The sequence below is a fragment of the Hipposideros armiger genome, unplaced genomic scaffold (genome assembly GCF_001890085.2).
Source record: "Hipposideros armiger isolate ML-2016 unplaced genomic scaffold, ASM189008v1 scaffold_675, whole genome shotgun sequence".
NCBI classification, from domain to species: Eukaryota; Metazoa; Chordata; class Mammalia; order Chiroptera; family Hipposideridae; genus Hipposideros; species Hipposideros armiger.
In genome coordinates, this window is record NW_017732025.1 from 973,905 (window position 1) to 993,330 (window position 19,426).

At 34.5% G+C, this 19,426-nt stretch overlaps 1 protein-coding gene across 1 annotated transcript in view; it reads right to left on the reverse strand.

Moving 5' to 3' along the window:
- The window catches only part of COL24A1 (collagen type XXIV alpha 1 chain), a 121,299-nt gene that overhangs the window by 74,583 nt on the left and 27,290 nt on the right, over positions 1-19,426 (reverse strand). The window contains exons 6-14 of the mRNA XM_019626407.1: positions 19,029-19,082; positions 18,595-18,648; positions 17,195-17,248; positions 16,927-17,034; positions 7,703-7,756; positions 5,841-5,948; positions 2,782-2,835; positions 2,471-2,524; positions 1,756-1,812 (exon numbers count right to left, since the gene is read on the reverse strand). Of these exons, the coding sequence (XP_019481952.1) occupies positions 1,756-1,812; positions 2,471-2,524; positions 2,782-2,835; positions 5,841-5,948; positions 7,703-7,756; positions 16,927-16,983 (384 nt within the window). The 5' untranslated portion in view covers positions 16,984-17,034; positions 17,195-17,248; positions 18,595-18,648; positions 19,029-19,082. The remainder of the gene's footprint in view (positions 1-1,755; positions 1,813-2,470; positions 2,525-2,781; positions 2,836-5,840; positions 5,949-7,702; positions 7,757-16,926; positions 17,035-17,194; positions 17,249-18,594; positions 18,649-19,028; positions 19,083-19,426) is intronic.

The following is a 19,426-nucleotide window of genomic DNA, read 5'->3' on the forward strand; positions in this document are numbered from 1 at the left end:
ATAATTTATTTAGTTCTGTTAAATAATTTCAAAGGATTGACTCACAATGACACCACGAACAATAAAAGCATTGAATTTTTTAAGAAGAATCTCATGATTTTGCTAGGAAAAATATTGAAGAAATGAAGTCCAATTAAATAATATGAATTTTCAGATGAGTAAAGTATGTTATACATGATGTCAAAATAACTTGTACTTTTACTTAATGTTAAGATGATTGAAAAAGATTTAAACAGGACTACTCAGCCACTTAATTACATTAATTAGAAAATTTGTATTTAGTGATCTTTTAAAAGTATCTAATAGCTAATAATACTTTACTGTTCTTAATCAGGAATTAATCTATTGTTTATTCTTTAATCTATAAAATTTTAAATTCTTAAGACATATGTTAACCTAATAAAAACTGCACTTGTTAATTTTAATCCTTAAGGTAGAAATTAATAAACTCTCACTTCTAACTTTTCTAAACATTCCTAATATAAAAATTTTAATGTGATAAGCTATTCAAATTATCTAGTCTAAAATGCACTTGAAAAATTCTATTATCACATAGAAGGACCTACTATTTGAAAAGAAACTCAAATTGAAATTAATTAAGAAAACCATAAAATTTATTATGAAACATTAACTGATAATTTTAATTTATTTCTATGTGGATAAAGATAGACATAATGTAAAGACAATGATTTCTGACTGTGCTTTAATTATTTAGAATAGTCTTGGTTTAGGTTTCACACCTCTCATGTCTACTAGATAAAAATCATCATTGTTATGTTAGACGTTTAACATATTTATTAAATTTCAGTGACATTCTTTGATCCTGGCTTGCCTGAATCTGGGGAAAACAAGCACTGCTATACTCCATTTGCCCATATTTTTTCCATTTGCTTTTATATTTTTGCATTATTTCCATGTTTTTCCCTCTCAGAGAGTTAAAGAGCCTAGAACATATTTGATAAAGAATCTTACATATTCTTAAAGATGAGATTGCTTCTAGTTATATGAGATGGCTTGATTTAATCAGAAAAATTGTAGACTTTTTCCTATCTATTTCTCAAACAGTGTATAATTTTCAAACATCTCCAAAGGGTCAGATCAAAATACCAGGAGTAACTACATACACTGATCCTTTCGCTTTAAGATTCTTTTATCCTATATGATCATATGAAAAATAGAAAATTTAACCAATTCTATTTCTGTGAAGTAAGCATTTTTACTTTATCCATTTAATTTACTTACAATAGCTACTTTTCAAAAACCATGGTTACAGTTACCCCTTAAAATGTTTAACTAGAGGAGCATAGATCAGTGATCATTAAAAAGTATTAGCTCTAATAACTGATTAGATGAGTCTTGACATCATTTGGTAACAGTGTATAAACTATTACAAAAAGGGTACAGATCAGATTTTTAAAAATAGTTTAGAAATAAATCTGAATTTGATGGTTCAGGAAATATCTGCCCTAAAATCTCTACTAGTAATTTTTGTATAATCTCTGTAAAAAGTTGTTACCATGCATTTAATTCTGAGTGTTAGATTTGGAATGTCACTGTATTAAATTTATATATTATGCTAAGGATCTTGACCTGAATGGAAAAAGTTTTCATATTTAGATTATGTGACTACAAATACTGCTCTCCTACAAGATCATGTTATAAAACTCTTTGAAAAGATGTGACTGATGTTGTGGATCTATTATAGTAGTTGCATTTTATCTTGAAACATCAAAATAATTTTAGAAAAAGACCTACTGGTTCACCTCGAGGCCCAGGTGGTCCTAAGACTGTGTTATCTTCTCCTGGATAACCCTATAATGAAGATAATGATTTATAAAAAACTAAATTCATAAAATAACCTGTAAAATATGCAGCCTATTATTTTCTAATATGTTATGAAATATACAATCTGGTTTGATCTTTTTTAAATAGAAAACTTTTACCTATAAAATTTAGCATACGATACTTTATACACAGTTGTAATTTGTGTATGGTGCTCTTTGGAAGTGTCAATCTGCTTTAATTACATAAAAAGCAACTTAAGAATTTTCTCAGTGTCAGGTTTCCAATGATATTATCAATCAAGAGGAGTACTGTTGTAGCTATTCTTAACTCATAAAACATTTTATTATAAATGTGTCATAGTTAGTCATTTAATCTAGAGTCTCACAGTCTCTTTCAATAAGTAATTAATTTTACTTTTACAAAGCTTTATGGATTGCAAAATACTTTAACATATATTATTTCACCTCAATCTTGAAACAACCTATGGAAGACATTTTAATGATTTATTGAAATTTTTACCCCTTGTTATTTGTTTTTTTTTGTTTTTTTTTTTCATATAATTTGCAATGTTTCCCATGTTGAAAAAGTGCTTCTTTTATTCTTTGAAAATGTTTCCACACTTTCAGAAACAACACACAAATTCAATGTTTAACTTTAGGATGAAAAAGTCAGTATACACACATACCTTCTCTCCCTTAGGTCCTGGCAACCCAGAAAGTCCTGGTTGACCTTGATGGCCCTAACAAAAGGACAAGTAAGTAGACATTCTCCATATCATTTGTACATGCTCTACCTAATACCACCAGGGCCATGCCATTAGATAATGCATTATTTTGAAAGAAAACTAGGATTCACTCTACAGGGGGGTAAGGCGTAAATATGTTAAAAAGGTTTATCAGGGAGAGTTCATCTTAATTTGCATATTTTGGATAACATCTTTATATAAATGTTTTCATGCAAATATACACTTTCTTATTTCCAATTAGAATTGCTTACTCTGTATCCAGGAATTCCTGGTTCTCCATCAGGTCCCATCAATCCTAAATGTCCCTAAAAAAACAAAGTGAATATTAGACAGAAAATAGCCAAATGTTTAAATCATTAAATTTGTATTCCTACTATTTAAAATTTAGATTTTTTAAAGTATGAAATTCTGCCTAGTCTGAAATGGGAAACAAAAATTAACACCTTAACTTTGGTCTTATTTTTCTTCTGAACTACAAAAGTACCCCCCCCACACCTCCCGCCTCTTGCACACACATACACACATAAACGTCTCTTTGGTCTACTGTTGGTATAAACCTCCTTAAACATATTAAGAGAAATGCGTTCAGCTGTTAGAGTTCTACAGGTTTCTAGCAAATTCTTGGAAATGTAGCTTGTGTTTGTCAAAGTTTGTGTAGATGTTCATCACTGAACATCAGAGAGTGAAGACTGATAGTTTCTGACATTGTCACGATGGGATTAGGGAGAAGTTTGTACTCATTGATAGTTTTGGATGCTTTGATGAAGATTGCTTTAGCTCTGGTCAAAGTTGTTAAAATGGAAATGGTTGAAAACTTGTGTGCAATAATCACTCTATAATTTCTCTTATCATCAATATTTTACAGATGAGGAAACCACATAAATTAAAGGTTAAGTAAATGTCCCTAAACTACTGAAAAGATGGCTCAGACAATTTAAAAAAAGCAAAAATAATGATCCTTAAAATGTCCTATCTTTCATAATACCAAATAGTTTCGACATCAATGCTCCTGTTTGAATAACTCAAGGCACAGAATAGGTATGTGACTAGCCACATATTACATTAACCAGAAATTCTAATCAATGTAATAAGTCAGATAATAAGTAAGAGGAAGTGAGATGATTATTTACCGAAAGAATCTATGAGAGTCACCTAAATTAATAAAAGTGGGTATAAAGTCAACATATAAAAATAAATAGATTTCTTACACAGCACCAAAAAGGTATAATGGAAGAAAGGATTGCAATTAAAAATAATAATATCCTTAAGAAACTAACAATAAACCTAACAAGAAAGGTGTAAGAACAGAAATAAAGGCAATAACAAAACTTTACTGAAAGATATACAAAAAGATATGAGTAAATAGAAAGACATATGGTGTTTCTCTATTGAAAGATTCAATACTAAAGGAACTTGATGAGCTGATTCTAAAGTTTAGATGAAAGAGGAAATCACTATATGTAAGAACTGAACTTTTCAGAAAAATGAATTATGGAGTATTTGCAGTAACAGATCTCAAAAGATAATGTAATAGCATAATAATTTAAATAACGTGGTACTAACTCAGAAACAGACTAACAGGCTATGAGAAGAAAATAGAGAAAATGGAAACAGACCAATGAATATTTGAGAGTTTAGTACAGTAAGGGTAGCATTTCAGGAAAGTGGGAAATTGACTGTTTATTAAATGGTATTGAGACAACTGGCTATCGATTTGAAAAAAAATTAGTCCTTTACAGTTAATATCATAGCAAAAAATAAATTCCATATGCTTTAAGGAGTTAAGTGTAGATATAAAGGTATAAAAGTATTAGAAGGATATAGAAGAATATTTTTATTTACTTTATATAGGGAAAGCATTTCTAACAAACAAAATAAAACCTAGGACTGTATAAGACTGACAAATTTGACTATGTAATAATTAAAACCTGTACAGCAAAAGGTATCAAAAACAATATTAAAAAATAAATGGCAGAAAGGGAAATATATTTGTAATATATTTTGCAACATAATAAAATATATTATTTAAAAATATAAGGAGTTATTGCAAACCAGTAAGAAAAAGACAACAGCCTAATAGAAAAGCATGTAAACTGCATATAAACAGACAACTTCCAAAGAAAAAAAATACAAATTACTTAGCTGCAATCACGAAAATGTAAGTAGAAAGAAAATGAGATACACTTTTTCATTTACCAGATTGGAAAACATCAAAAGGATGAATATGAAATTAAGTGTTGGTAATGGAAGTGGACATTTGGTGAAACCCCTTGAGAAGGTGTTTTGGGAACATGTGCCAAAATTTAAAAACTGAATATTCTTTTTAGAGAAAATCCAATGTAGGAGCCTACTCTGAAGGCAATGCTCTTTGGATTAATTAGTTCTATGTTTATTAAAAATTAATCACATTTATATAATATTTTCAAATGCCTAAAGTCAAAGACAGAAATATATTAGTAATTTAAATAAAAGGAAGGAAGAAAGACTTGGAGTAGTAAGATGACAGTAAGGGATGAAATACTTAAAATGAGCCTGAGGCAAACTTTCCTCAGACCACAGATGGATCATGCAATGTTCTCCAGAAGTCCTTGATGAAAAGTCTAATGTTTGTGACATTTAAATGGGGACCACAAAATGCATATGCATTTTGTAAATAAGTTTATGAAACAGTGAAAAGACTAAATTGGATAATCACTTAAACATTTTGAATTCTCTCATGTCGTGACTGTCTGAACAGATCCAATATATTAGCAATATAATTTTGCTATTATAGGTTCCGAAATATTATGTTATCCTTGTTTCTAACATCATGTAACATTCATGCAAAAGATTAAGTATTATTAGATGTCATGGAGAGTTATCACAGCTAGTTAGAAAAATAACCTCTAGATAAGCACGTGGAGTCCAAACATATAAACAAAATGCATTTTCAAGTAAACTTTATTTTCGAAGCAATTTGTCAGTCATGACAACTTAGATTTACACAGATGTTAAATCCTGATTTTAAGTGCAAAGCAGTTAAACTTTCCTACTTAGGTTAAGAGTTATAATCTGATATTTTTAAACTTCATTTCATATTTCATTTCCATTTTGAGTTTTTTCCCCTTTCCTTTTTCATGTCCAGAAACCACTAAGCCATTTAAGTACTGTGGAATGCTTACAATTCTCCACATCCCATGGAGGTAGATTATTTTCAATGGAACTACTGCTTTCTCTGTAAAATTAATCAAGGGATGAAGCTTTAAGGACATGGATACATTTCTTTTCCATCCACAGTGAACTCAGTTCTGGAAACAAATCTAATACTAACCACAGCACCTCTAGTTCCTCTGGCACCCTTAGGACCACTTTCCCCGATTTGTCCAGGAGCACCTCTGCTTCCAATTTCTCCTGTGGGTCCTATTTGTCCTTTATCACCCTGTGGATGCCATTAATAAGAGAAAAACGTAAGAAAAAAAATTACACTTAGATTAATTAACTATAACATAGATCTGAATGACTCCAGTTGACATCCTGTAAGCAAAGTTCTACAAATACTAACTTGCTTTAACTTAATAGTACTACAGATCACCACTGACAATAATAACATGCTATCATCCCCAGATAGGTTATCTTAAAAATATAATTTAAAGTAATTTGGAAAAAGAATTAACAAACATTTTGGCCAAACAAGCAGAGGCGATCTGGTGCTTATGTTGAGATACAAATCACCATGTTTTTTATTTTGAAATTTATGTATATGTGCATGTATGTATGCATGCATACATGTGCACATGCATGCATATATATATATATATATAGTCATATATATATATATATATATATATATATATATATATATATAGTCATAATGAGAAAACACAGACCCTATTAAGAAGCTTGTTTTTACAGAGCACTTCAATGCCACAAAGATCTGCTTAATGCAAAAAGGCTCTGGTGTGCAGTTCTGTATATTCAGGTTTGTCACTCACTGGCTTGGAGTTTGCCTTTAAAAATCTGTGACAGTTATATATTATTTTACATCCTCTTGAAAACTATTATAGTAACCTTCTGTTTACCAATAGGCTGACAGATCATTCTCTAGCACCAAAATATAACTGCTCTTAAGCAACGTTAAGTGATATAATTCATTTTCTGCATGTGGGAACAAAGCTGTTCTGTTATTCATATTCAAGTATACAAAGAAAAACTAAACTCTGACCATAGTCAGCCAGAAAATATTTAGTATTCATAATAATTCACTGGCTTTCCCAAGGGTGCAGGTTGCTGTGAGGACTTGCGGTGCCCCACTTCTAATGTTGATTTTTGGCATGAAATTATGTATGATGAAAAGAGGCTTCAATATTCATGAGCTAGAATGGCAACTAAAATTTACCTCATTCATTTTATTTATCTTTTATGATCCCTTATACTGTTCCCCAATTATGAGAAAGATGGAGTAGGTATGTATTAGCAAATATGATGAAATCAATAGAATATGTGTGATTTGAAGTTATAGTAGATATGTTCAGAACCATTGTAGTACAATGGGAAAATCATTTCCATAGCTCACCAATACTTGAACAAATTATTGACCCCATATAAGGATGAATTTTAATTATGTGCTAAAATTTTTACAAATATATCATTTTTAAGTAAAATATAAAAGAAGCAAATAAAACATTCTTGGTTTGTGTTTCTTAGACAATATATGGAAAAAAATCAATCATTAACCTTTCAATTAAAAATCATTATGAAACTAAAAATAAAATAAAATAAAAGATAAAAAGAAATTTAAAAACCACATTAATAACAAACCTAGAAATAATTCTAATCATATTCCTTTCTCTAAAACATTTTACTAAAGTTGTTACTAAATAGCACAAATGGCATAGCATTTTCCTTTTCTCTCTTTTCTGGCTAGTGGGCTACTAAAAAATTTCAGCAAACAGGAGAACGAAAGGCAACAATCTTTTTAGAAAATACAAAATGAAAAATTTGCCTTCCAATAATTAAGGTGATAAGTACATCTAAAAGGAATTAATTATTAATTTATACAAATGTCTTCTTTCAAGGCAAATGTATATTTCTTTATTAGTTTATATATAGTGTAAATGAAAACATCATAGCATTATGGAGCTCTGGGCACATGAGAAGAAAGAAAACCAGCATAAAAAGATGTAAAAAAAATACCTTTTTTCCTGGACGACCTCTTTGTCCTGGAATTCCCAGAACTCCTTCAGGTCCCTGAATATTCAATATAAAAAAATAAATTATTAAAGCAAGTACTAGATGTAATGTTTAAATACTTATATCACACAATCACTGAATTGAACACTAAGTGAAAATGAAAGCTACTTTTCTATAATACTATGTTTAATTATTTCAAAAGATGTCATGATGATTTAGTCACAGCTGTTGCTAGTGAGTAAAATTCTCATATACAGAGTGGCCAAGATAGACAGAATTAAATAATTCTTTATTATATGAAGAAAATTACTTATTTTCAGTATACACATTTTAATTAGCAAGAATATAAGTAAAGTAAACCCAAATGCATCCATTTCAGCATTTCTATGAGCTACTGCGCGTTCAACATTTTGCTGAATGCATAGGATTACAAAATATAATGATAGTCAAGGAGAATCTGAACATCTCATTGGAGTAGAGGATTAAAGAGATACTCTTTGTTCTGTGGGGGGGAAAAAGAGAAGAAAATACAAGGAGAAAAAGGAAGTTGTCATATTAGACTGTTTAAAACAATATTTTCATTTCAATCTAGTTTGTTTAGACACAAGTAGTCTGTAAATTCAATATACACTTTTTTTTTTAGTAAAAAGTAACTAAAATATTTTAGATATTGTGTGACTTTGCAGGTCAGCAATGGTTAGGCTTAAATGAGATCTACAGTAGGCTGGGTTGCAAGTTCTAAAATGGCTAATAATCACAGCATTCCTTGCCTCAGTTGGAAACGAAAATGGAAATCTCAAACTTGTGTCCCAAAGCTTGGCAAACTGCAAAGATGATGTAGACAAGAAATAAATTGTGGTTTACCACTGTGCTATGTAGGCTCTTGATAAATATTTGTTGAACGAATACACAGATACCTAAGGAAATGACTCATGCTCTATACTCCTGAGCAAATGTTCTTCTAGCCTCAGAAAGTCGCTAAATTTAGAGGTCAATGTGGTTCAGTTCTATTGCTGTAGTTCTAGCTGCATCCAGAGGCTGAAATGATAGTTACACTAACCTGAGACTTCTTTGTGGCTAATATGAATGTTTAAAAAGGGTCTGAGTAACTGTCATAGAGGTTAACGGAATGAGCTTTTTAAAAGCCAGGCTGCTCCAGTTTCACATTCTGGCTGTGTCACCTAACAGCTATATGACCACAGGTAGATTATTTAATTTCTAAAGTCCTCAGTTTCTCGTTATATAAAAGGGGTATAATATTACTTCTTCAATGGGTTACTAAGATTAAATGAGATAATGCATGTAAAGCTTACAAAGGACTAGATTTATACTGAAGAGTTTGAGTGGATTTATTTGGAAACTTGCACAGCAAACTTTTGCACATGTTTGAAGAGCTCATTATGTGTGAGAAAAGAGGTTGCCTGTATTCTCTATCGAATTATTTTTTGTCATTATTATTAGAGAGGTTCACAGGGAAGACTGGAAAAGTAGCAATATTTTTCTATAATGTGCATATTTTAATAGGTTTCTTCAGTAATTACAGAAATAAGAATGCTTTTATATAAATGTGACGTTGACATAATAGTTGGCTTGATGTTCAGCCTACTCATAAAACAGAAGAAAGTTGGGATTTCCTACAGATTACTTTAAACTTTGTGAGAGTAGCTGTATTGTCTCAGAAATAATACATCACATCTATTTTTTTCACAACTTTATTGAGATATAACTCTTATGAATCCATTTAAAGTGTACAATTCAAGGGATTTTAGTATATTCACAGTTCTGCAAGGATAACCACAATCAATTTTAGAACATTTTGATAACCTCCAAAAGAAACCCTTTACCCATAAGAAGTCACTTCCCATTTTATCTCACATTAACTCCCCTAGCTCTAGGCAACCACTAATTTCTTTTCTGTCTCTATAGATTTGCCTGTTTGGGACATTTCCTATAATATGTGGGCTGCTATCACTGGCTTTTCACTAGGCATATTGTTTTCAAGGTTCATCAATGTAGCATGCATGTATTAGTATATCATTCTGTTTTATTGTCAAATAATAGTCCATTGTATGGACATACTACGTTTAATAATAAACATTTATAAATTCATCAGTTGATGACCATTTGGGTGGTTTCCACTTTTGGGCTATCATAAACAATGCTGCTAAGAACATTCATGTACATGTTTTTGTTTGAACCCTGATATCCATTCTCTTGGGTATATACCTAGGAGTAGAACTGCTGGGTCATATGTCACTCCATGTTGAACATTCTGAGAAACTGGCAAGCTGATTTACAAAGTAGATACACCATTTTACATCCCCCTAGTGATGTATAAGTATTCCAATGTCTTTACATTCTCATCAACACTTGTTATTTTCTGGTGTGTGTGTGTGTGTGTGTGTGTGTGTGTGTGTGTGTGTGTGTGTGTGTGTGTGTGTNNNNTAATTATCCTAGTGGATGTGAAGTGGCATTTCACTATGGTTTTATTTGCATTTTTCCTAATAGTGAATGATGTTGAACATTTTTTCATGTGTTTATTGGCCAACTGTACATCCTCATTGGAGAAATAGCTGCTTAAATACTTTGTTCATTTTTCAATTGGGTTATTTGTCTTTTTATTATTGAGTTGTGAGAGTTCTTTATATATTTTGGATACAAGTCCCTTCATATATATGATTTGCAAATTCTTCCCCCCATTCCATGGGCGTCTTTTCACCCATGTCTCAATGGTGTTCTTTGAAGTATAAGACTATTGACTTTAATGAAGTATAATTTATCTATTTTTTCTTTTGTCACTTGTACTTTTGGCGTTATTTAAGAAAATTTTGCATAACCCAAGGTCATGAAGATTTATCGCTATGTTTTATTCTAAGACATTAATAGTGTTAGTTCTTACATTAAGGTCTAGGACCCATTTTGAGTTAATTTTTATGTGTAGTGTAAGGAAGGGTCCAACTTATTCTTGTGCATGTGGACATCCAGTTGTTATAGCACCATTCATTGAAAGGACCATTCGTTCCCTCATTGAATTGTCTTGGTAATAACATGCTTTTGTAATTCAAATTTATTTTGTTCTGTTTATTTCCTGGAATTTATTTTATCCCTTGAGATAGTAAAAAACACCAGATATTATTAAACAAAGTTTAAAAGTTATAGAGTGATCCCGATCAAAGACTATGTTCCTTCCTCATCTGCTTGAAACCTTTCAATGGCTTCTCACTGCACTTTGACTAAAACTCGCACTTCTTACTATGGTTTAAAAAGGCCTTCAATAACCTATTTCTTATCTATTTCCTTAAGCTCACCTCAAACAATTTTTCACTATTTACTATGATACAGCTGTAATAATTTCCTTTTAGTTTTACAAAAATACCTAGATCTTTTTAATGTCCACATCTTGGTCCTTGCTATTTAGTCTGCCTTGAAGGATATCCCAAAGTTCTTTGCATGACTGGTTGGTTCCTTTTCATTCTTCGGGTCTCAACATAATCCTCCTTTACCCATAGAAACCTTCCTTCACTGCTGCCCTAGTGGAAATAGACTTCTCTACCTTTAACTAGTTAGCTTCCCTTCCCTTGAACAGTTATTCTTTTTCATCATTCTGTTTATTTCCACCACTGCATTTATCACAACCTGGAATGATCTTGTTTATTGCCAATCTTCTTCAAAATATTATCAAATCTGAGATTGGGATCTTGCTACTCTTGTTCCCCTTGGTATTCCCTATGCTTAGCAGAGCTCTTGTTTCGTACAAGATACTCATAAACTTTGTTGACTTAGTGAATAAAAAAATACATTTAATAGAGTTGCAGTCTATAAGGTTATACAATTTTGGAAACACCTAAGCTAATGCTTTTTTAAAACTATAGAATCTTTTCTTCCAAAGCAGATACAGAAGCTAATATATTAAGCATATATTCAAGAATCTTTCAGGACTCAAGTAGAATAGAAAGAACAGGAGGAGCCCACTCAGCATCCCCCCTGACACAATTATCTTGGGAGGTCCTGCATAACTCCAACCCTTTTATTATATGTAAAATATAAACTGAGAAACCAAAGAATGACTCACCTAACAATGTACAGCTCTTTGATGGCAGAGCAGGGATTTGAACAATTCCTGCAAAATAGTCATTGCAGGGTTCTTTCTATTTCTGAGTTGCTTTATGGCACAACTGTTCAGACCAAACAAGCCTAAAACCAAAGTCACAAGAGTCTTTCAGAATATAAAGATTGAGATTATCCTGTACTCCTTAATGCCACTGACCACATATTTCCAAACTGATTATTTTTCTGGGGTTCCAAGGAAACAGTCTCAGAAACAAGAGTCATGTATAGCTTATTATTCTTTTCTAAGTATTGATATTCCTTTCATCTTCCTGAATTTGCTTTTAAAATACTATTTAAAAAGCTTCTTTAAAAAGGGTGCTTTATTTTGTTTCATCTTCTCTTAAAATAGTCACCGCTACCTAAAATCATGCCACGCTAAACAGATAAGGAAAAATCACATTTCAATAAATATAATCAAGTTTTGTCCTAAAGAAATAAAACAAGACAATTTCATTTTCATGCATTCAATTTGGGAGTCTATAGCTTCACGTGTATTTAGCTCTTCAAAACCACAGTGATAGGTTTTTTGTTTTTTAAGAAATGGACGACAGATAATAAGTCAGGCAGATGTGTTTTCTCAGATGCTTCCAAACTCTTTTCTCATAGAGAGTTCTGCATTTAGGCAACTGAACATTTCAGCACAGAATTCAAGCATAAAATGCATATTTTTCTTCTGTTCAAAGAAGTCTACATTTTGTGTTTGAGAATTTGTTGCTGATGCTTCCTTTGCCTTATTTTTCAACCCAGATCTCACTTCCCAATCTTCTAGAAAGTAAGAAAAGTATCTCCTAAAATTTTTTCAATTTCCTTTTCTCACTTTCTTGTTTAATTTTTAAGAATTTAAAGTAGTATGTTTGCAACACTGTCTAAGGAAGAATATTTAAAAGTGCAAAACTAAATCCAACATCAGGCTGTCTGATTAAGCAATAGTTCCTTGGATCATAAAATTCTTTTGAAAAAAACATGCTATGGTATTTTTACTGAGTTTATGAGCTGAAAGACATTTAAAATTCCAAGGAGTACAACAAAAAGAATAAAAAAGAAACACACATGTGTTGTTACTAAAAAAAGACACTGAAGATGTGTACAAGGCTGAATGGTTCCTGGGAAAAATTATAAAGCAGATGAAGTCTGTGTTTATCATTTTTCCATGCGTTGTTTTGAGTCTCTTTTTCATCTCTGCTCTGCCTATCACCAGCTGTCATGCTGCATCATCTCTACCTGGGACTCCTGGCTCTGTTACCCTATGGCATGGTTAGGCCTTTCTTCTCCTTAGCTGTGTTCCACTCCTCGCCAACTTTAGGTTTCTGCTGGGGGACTAGGCTAATTGACTGGAAAAAAAAATCCATGATAAAGTACTAATACTTGTTAAGGAATTCCTTGCATAAAAACAAATTTGATAAAAATTCTCAGGAAGATAATCATACTTTCTTGGCACTTGCTACTTGGTTTCTCTGTGAGTTTTCTAAAAATCCTGATGAATTTTCTAAAAAAGATAAAAACTATCAAGAGCCCTGCAAAGGCAAAATATAAGCCCAAGGCTGGTTACCCCATGGAGAAGTGTGACTTAAAAACACAGAACTCAGAAAGTAAAGGAACTAGAGCCAGCTCTGCCTTTGGCTATGTTATTATGTATAAGCTTGTTAGGTTTCTCTGAGTCTGTTTCATCAGTTGTAAAATGGGGAATAATAAAGCATCCATAGGTTATTGGAAGGATTCTGTGACAGAATATAAGTTAAATTATATTGCTCAGTGTCTGGGTCAATGGTGTTTAAGGTGATGTTTTGGTGGGGGGAGACTTCTAATGTTTCGTGTTTGCTGTAGTGGAACATCCGTCATAGGACTGGGAGGGCAGGACAGAGGAGAAACGGGCACTTTATCACTTCTGTAAACTGAGGGGAAAAGACTCAATTTGCTATTGCTCAAAATCAGGTGACCCTTCTGGGTCATCCTCAACTTTCAAATACCACTTTGAAATATGCTGGTACAACTATCCAGTGTTTTGAGGAAGGGGTGACATAGCATCAGTTGAATTGTTGCTGAAGGAATTATAATCATGGGTAAATGATATGAATGGTGAGCTGGCCAGTCTGTGCTTCATTTATGGTATTTGCTGTATTCTGCCAGACAGCGCTTCCTCTTAGTTCTCAGAACCTAATTGAGATAACTAGGACAGGGACCATCGTTGACAGACATTCAATGATCTGGATGTTAGAAGCCAGAGGAAGAGAAATACACAAAAACGTGTAAAGACTACAAATTTTGTAAATGACTACTTTGTCTGCCTGTCTGCTTGCATGATTGGTTTACTCATGATCACTTCCTCAGTCTTACCAAGCCCCCTGTAGAAACCTAGAGCCTGAACAATGGTTTGTAGGAAATAATAAAGACAGAGCCTCTACTTTTGAAGAGCTATGACGTCTCTGGGGGGAAGAGACCTGCATGCTTTAGAGTTAACTTACAATCTTTAAAAGGCTGAATAAGACTGCCAGGGTCAAGAGAAAAGAAAAAAACATTTTCTGGTAGGTTCATAAGTGATGACTCCCAAGGTATGAGAATATCTTCAAAGTCAAGAATACTTAGAGAACAAGAGAGAGAATAATATTGAGGAGAACTCATGTTTAAAGATTTAAGATGAGGAAGAGGAAACAGTAAAGAAAAAACAGGAAAACGACCAGTGGGGCCTTATCTGGAAGAATGCAATGAATATCCTAAATGAAGCATTTAAGCAAGAGAGGAGCTATTGTCATTATTTGTTTACATCTTCCATTTGTCCTGAGAATTTTTCAATATAACACTTATAATTTCCTCTGAAGTAATATTACAATTTAAGATCAGATATTGATAACTTAAATTATGCTTGCAAGATTTCTTATTTCATCCTGGAGCTAGGATGTTACTCTAGAGGAATAATGTCAGTTCTGTGAATACAAATCAGAAATATTCAATAAAACTAAGTTTAAAATAACACAAAATATTCCCCCTCAAATGCTTTGTGACAGTATTTCCATAACTGAGGTGACATCACCAGGATAGTGACATAAGTCATTCCTGACTTCAGCCTCTCTCTCACCTCTCACCCCCTCCCCGCCCCTTCTGGAAGGAGGCCAAGTAGCAACTATCCATAGACAAGAAGATGCCATTGTGAAAATTCCAGAACTTAAGGTGAGTCTGAAGCACCTCACTGAGCCACAGAGATGGAGAAGGGCCACATTAAAAGGGTAGAAAGAGAGGTTTCACTTTGATTGCACTGTCCTTCCCCCAGGCTATCACAGCGCCACACTGAGTGGGCCTCCTGGGCCTACCATTTCTCCCATGGGAAAAAGACAGCCCAAAGCTGACAATCAGCTGCCCCAGCACTGTAAGATGCTCCCAGGGTGGCCCATTCAAGTCTCAGTTCATGAGGATCACTAGGGGAAATTTGGGGACACTACAATGGGGGATCAGATAGAGACAGAGAAGGGAGCTGGGGATCACAGTAACTAGCACCAGATCTTGGTAGATGGCATTTCTGTTTGCAGCAGCACCTGAGCAGAGATCCTAGCCAGTGAGTCTGCCCATCTGTAGAGCTGGGTTGGTGGCCCTGTCTGGTCAGGGTGCATGGTAGGCAGTTCTGTATGATTTGGGACCCCAGCCAAAGGGTCAGAATTGCTGTGGAGTCTGTTATACATCCCTGTCTGGTCAGGGAAGCAAATTTGCAACCCTGTCCAACTGCCAGGCATAGAATCTTGTCCTGCTTGACCATGGTGTCAGTCCAGAGAAGTTGGGAAGCCGTGGAATCAATACTACAGCCCTATGCAGGCAGAGAGCCAGGCTAGCAGCCTTTATGAACTGTTGAGCATAACTTCCAACTCCTTATAACCAGGGAACCTGAATAGTTACCTTGAGTAGCTCGGAACTCAGCCTATAGTACTACCCAGTCGTGGAACCCAGCCAACATCTCTGCCCAGCAGCAGGGCTTAGCCTACAACCCTGTCCAATTACTAAACACAGGGAGCCCAGCCAGTAACCCTGGCCAATTGTAGAGCATAGCCTGTGGCCTCACCCAACAAAGGAACCTAGACAGTGACCCCACCTAACCACTGAGCAGTCTCTAGCCCCAACCAACTGCAATATACAGCTGGAGGCCCCACTTGACTAGACAGCCTCGCAAGTGACCTCACCCAACACGGGAGTATAGCTAGTGACTTAAGTGATCATGAACTACAACCTGCAACTCTGCCCAAATTTGGGGCAGAGTTTGAAGCTCTGTCCAACTGTGAAGCCATGCTTGTGGTCCCACCTGAACATGGAGTCCAGCCAGCGGCACCACTCAGTGAGGGGGCACAACAGGAGGCCCTGCCCAATCGCAGAGTCCAATCAGTGATACTGCTTTGCCAGGAAACACCCAGAGACCTCACCTTACTAGAGGTGACAGCAGAGCCCAGCTAGGGGCTCCACCTGACCACAGAGTGCAGCCAGCACCCCTACCCAGTTAGGGTGCATATTCAGTGGCCCCACTAGAATGTGGAGTCCAGTCAGCAGGCCAACTCAACTGCAGAGACCAGCTAGTGGCAACCCTTCCCATACCTCAGAACTTGGGTAGGACCTCGCCCAACTGGAGACTCCAATAGCAAGCTCTACCTGCCCCAAAATGCTACCAGCTGACCCATCCACTAGACAAAGCTAAGCAGACTGGTGAAGATCTTTCCTTGCCAAAACAAACCTGCAATGTCTGGAAGGGAGTCTGCTTATCCAAATGTGCAAATACCAAAGTAAAGTCACAAGGATCATAAAGAATCAGGTAAATAAGACAATACCAAAATAATAAAGCTTCCTTTATTAGTTCTATATTAATAGCTAACACTAAAAAAAATGGAAATCTGGGGGGACCGAGTGGCGCATTGGTTAAGAGTTGGCTTGGTACACCAGCTCTGAGCAGCAGGGCCCCAGTTCAGATCCCACATGCGGGCCAGTGACACTGCGCCCTCTACAGCTAAGATGGTGAACAACAGCTCGACCTGGAGGTAAGTCAGAATGTGTATGTGTATGTGTGTGTGTGTGTGTGTGTGTATGTGTGTGTACACATAGGGGACTGAGGTCACTAAGTATTTGAAAATCAACTCAGCAGTACTCACCGGAGGGCCCATTATACCTGGTCTACCCAAGGGCCCTATAGTCCCTGGTAAGCCCATCTCTCCTTTTTCTCCATCCTCTCCAGGAAGTCCCCTTCCTCCTGGGTTCCCCTGTAACCCAGTAAACATTTTTAAGAAAGGAAAAGCAGTGAAATAATTATACCACACAATAAGCAGATTTTTGTTTAGAACATAAAAATAGTTATATATAGTATTTTAAAGATTTCACAAAAACATCTACTTTATACATAATGTTAAAAATATGATTTACCTTTAATCCATCTTTTCCTTGGAGACCTTCTTCTCCAGGAGCTCCTGGTTCACCCTATTTTGTAGCAGAAACAGTAAGGTTTATTATTTTGCTAAATAATTTTCTTTTTTGTTTTGCCCCTGGTATTTATTGAAAGTAGCAGGTTTGTGTACATTTCCTCCTACTTCATTTATAAGGAATATTTGACAGTATGATAAGCATGATTTAATTTTTCTGGAATATCTCTGAAGATGATTTAAAGAGTCATAGCGTTGCAAATTCAAATACAAGATACTCCCAAAATAGCAATAACTTCCAAATAAAAGATAATATATATATATATATATATATATATATATATATATATATATATATATATATGGTAGTTCTGGAAATTTATATAGTTATACCTGTGTTTCTGAGTTGAAGGATTGTTAAACAGTGCATCTTACAAAATTATAGTACCTTGCTGTACTAAATTGACATGGATTAATACAACTTAATTTTGTTAAATTCAGTGTACTTGCTTTTTAGGGTCTGTATTTTTTCCCTTACTGAGGAGAGGCAACAAAGAAGTCCTTGGTATATCAAGATGCTGTCTTGTAGACATAGAACTTATAGAAATGTAGAGCCACCCTTTATGAAGCTTAATAAAGTATTTGCTCTCTTGAAACCTAAACTATTTAAAAATACATTAATCAGTGCATCTTCACTGTGCTTGCACCACTGACATTTCCATTACCCTGATCTTACACTGTCCACCCCCTGCAAAAAAGGGGGGAAATAAAAAAGAAACTGGATGTAAAATATGTCTTCCTACTTTGGATTTTAGTAAACAAATGTCTCAGTATTATCTAGGGCACTGTTATCTTGGGAAAAACTTACCACAGATCAAATTAAAGGCTGTCTACATTAGAATAACTTTTGTAAACTATCTAGTTATAACTAATTATAATTATCTCCTTGAATATTGTTAACCCTGCATAACTTGGTTGTTGTTTTAAAAAACCTAAATTAGACATCAATCTTTTGTCTGTCTTGTTAGGTCAGGAAATATCCTGAGAGTTCATCACTAGTATTTGTGAATTTCTTCTTAATGCTGACATTAGTGACAGTCACAGTGACTCCTCATATTTGGAAAGGGTTCTGCAGAGTACACCAGAGTCTGAGAAAAGGATACATGAGCTTAGGACTCTAAATGCTACTAAATTACAATGTGAACAGAGTTTGGCATGTGGCTTTGAAATTATGGAATAAAGACATTTTTTATAGTGCACCAGAAAGGTTCATTATGCAATTTTTGAAGTCTTTAGGTTAAGTTTTGAGTGTCCGAAATAGGTGGACAGTGCATTAAAATGGTTTCTAGTAGGTATTTACCCACAAGCCTAGTTTCCTAACGACTACATCCCATTAGCACTTACCCGTAACCCTGGTTCCCCAGCGACTCCAACACCGCCTGCAGGTCCAACATCTCCCTGAAGATACAAAGGAAAAGAGTAAACTCTTTTCTACTAAAACTGCATATATAATAATTATGGAGGTCATATCATGAGGACAGGGGGCTTCCAAAATACTTCCCACTATTTCCTTTTCTCTAGATTAATTTATTGCATTTTGCTTCATTAGCTTTATCTTTTGTATCCCCTCCTTCACATAAATATATATACAAATCTGTATACCTATATACAGATATTTTTCTGACAAATATTTCTTTCTGACTTATTTGAGAACACTTTCCATTTTTATATGCTGTACTGCACCTGCTTTCAAGATGGCTTTGCCAAAACGTGGCAAACATACCGGATTCGATGGTGAAAGTTTGGAGACCCTTCCCTTTACTGTGTAGGAAGATTACCTTTGCACCTGGCTCGCCTTGTAGACCAGATTCTCCCTCAATACCTGAAGGGCCCTAGAAGAGAATGATTTAACACATGGTTTGTACACATTCCTTTACCAATTACAGAGGCAATAACAACCTTGTAAGATGGTAGTAATTTTTAGCCCAAGGGTGAGATATCTGTGTCCAGAAAGCGTCTTTGATGCCTGTCCCCTTGTAAATTTTATGGCACAAGATCAGATAATTTCTGGGACCTTTTAACAGTTTAAATGCCAAACAACATAACCCGAAATAAAGACTTTTAAGAACAGTTTCTTCTAATTCTTCCTCTCATCCTTTAATCCTCGGACAAAGACAAACTATCATCTATTTCCTTTTCTAAGTTTCTATTCTCTTACTCTTACTATTCTCTGTGG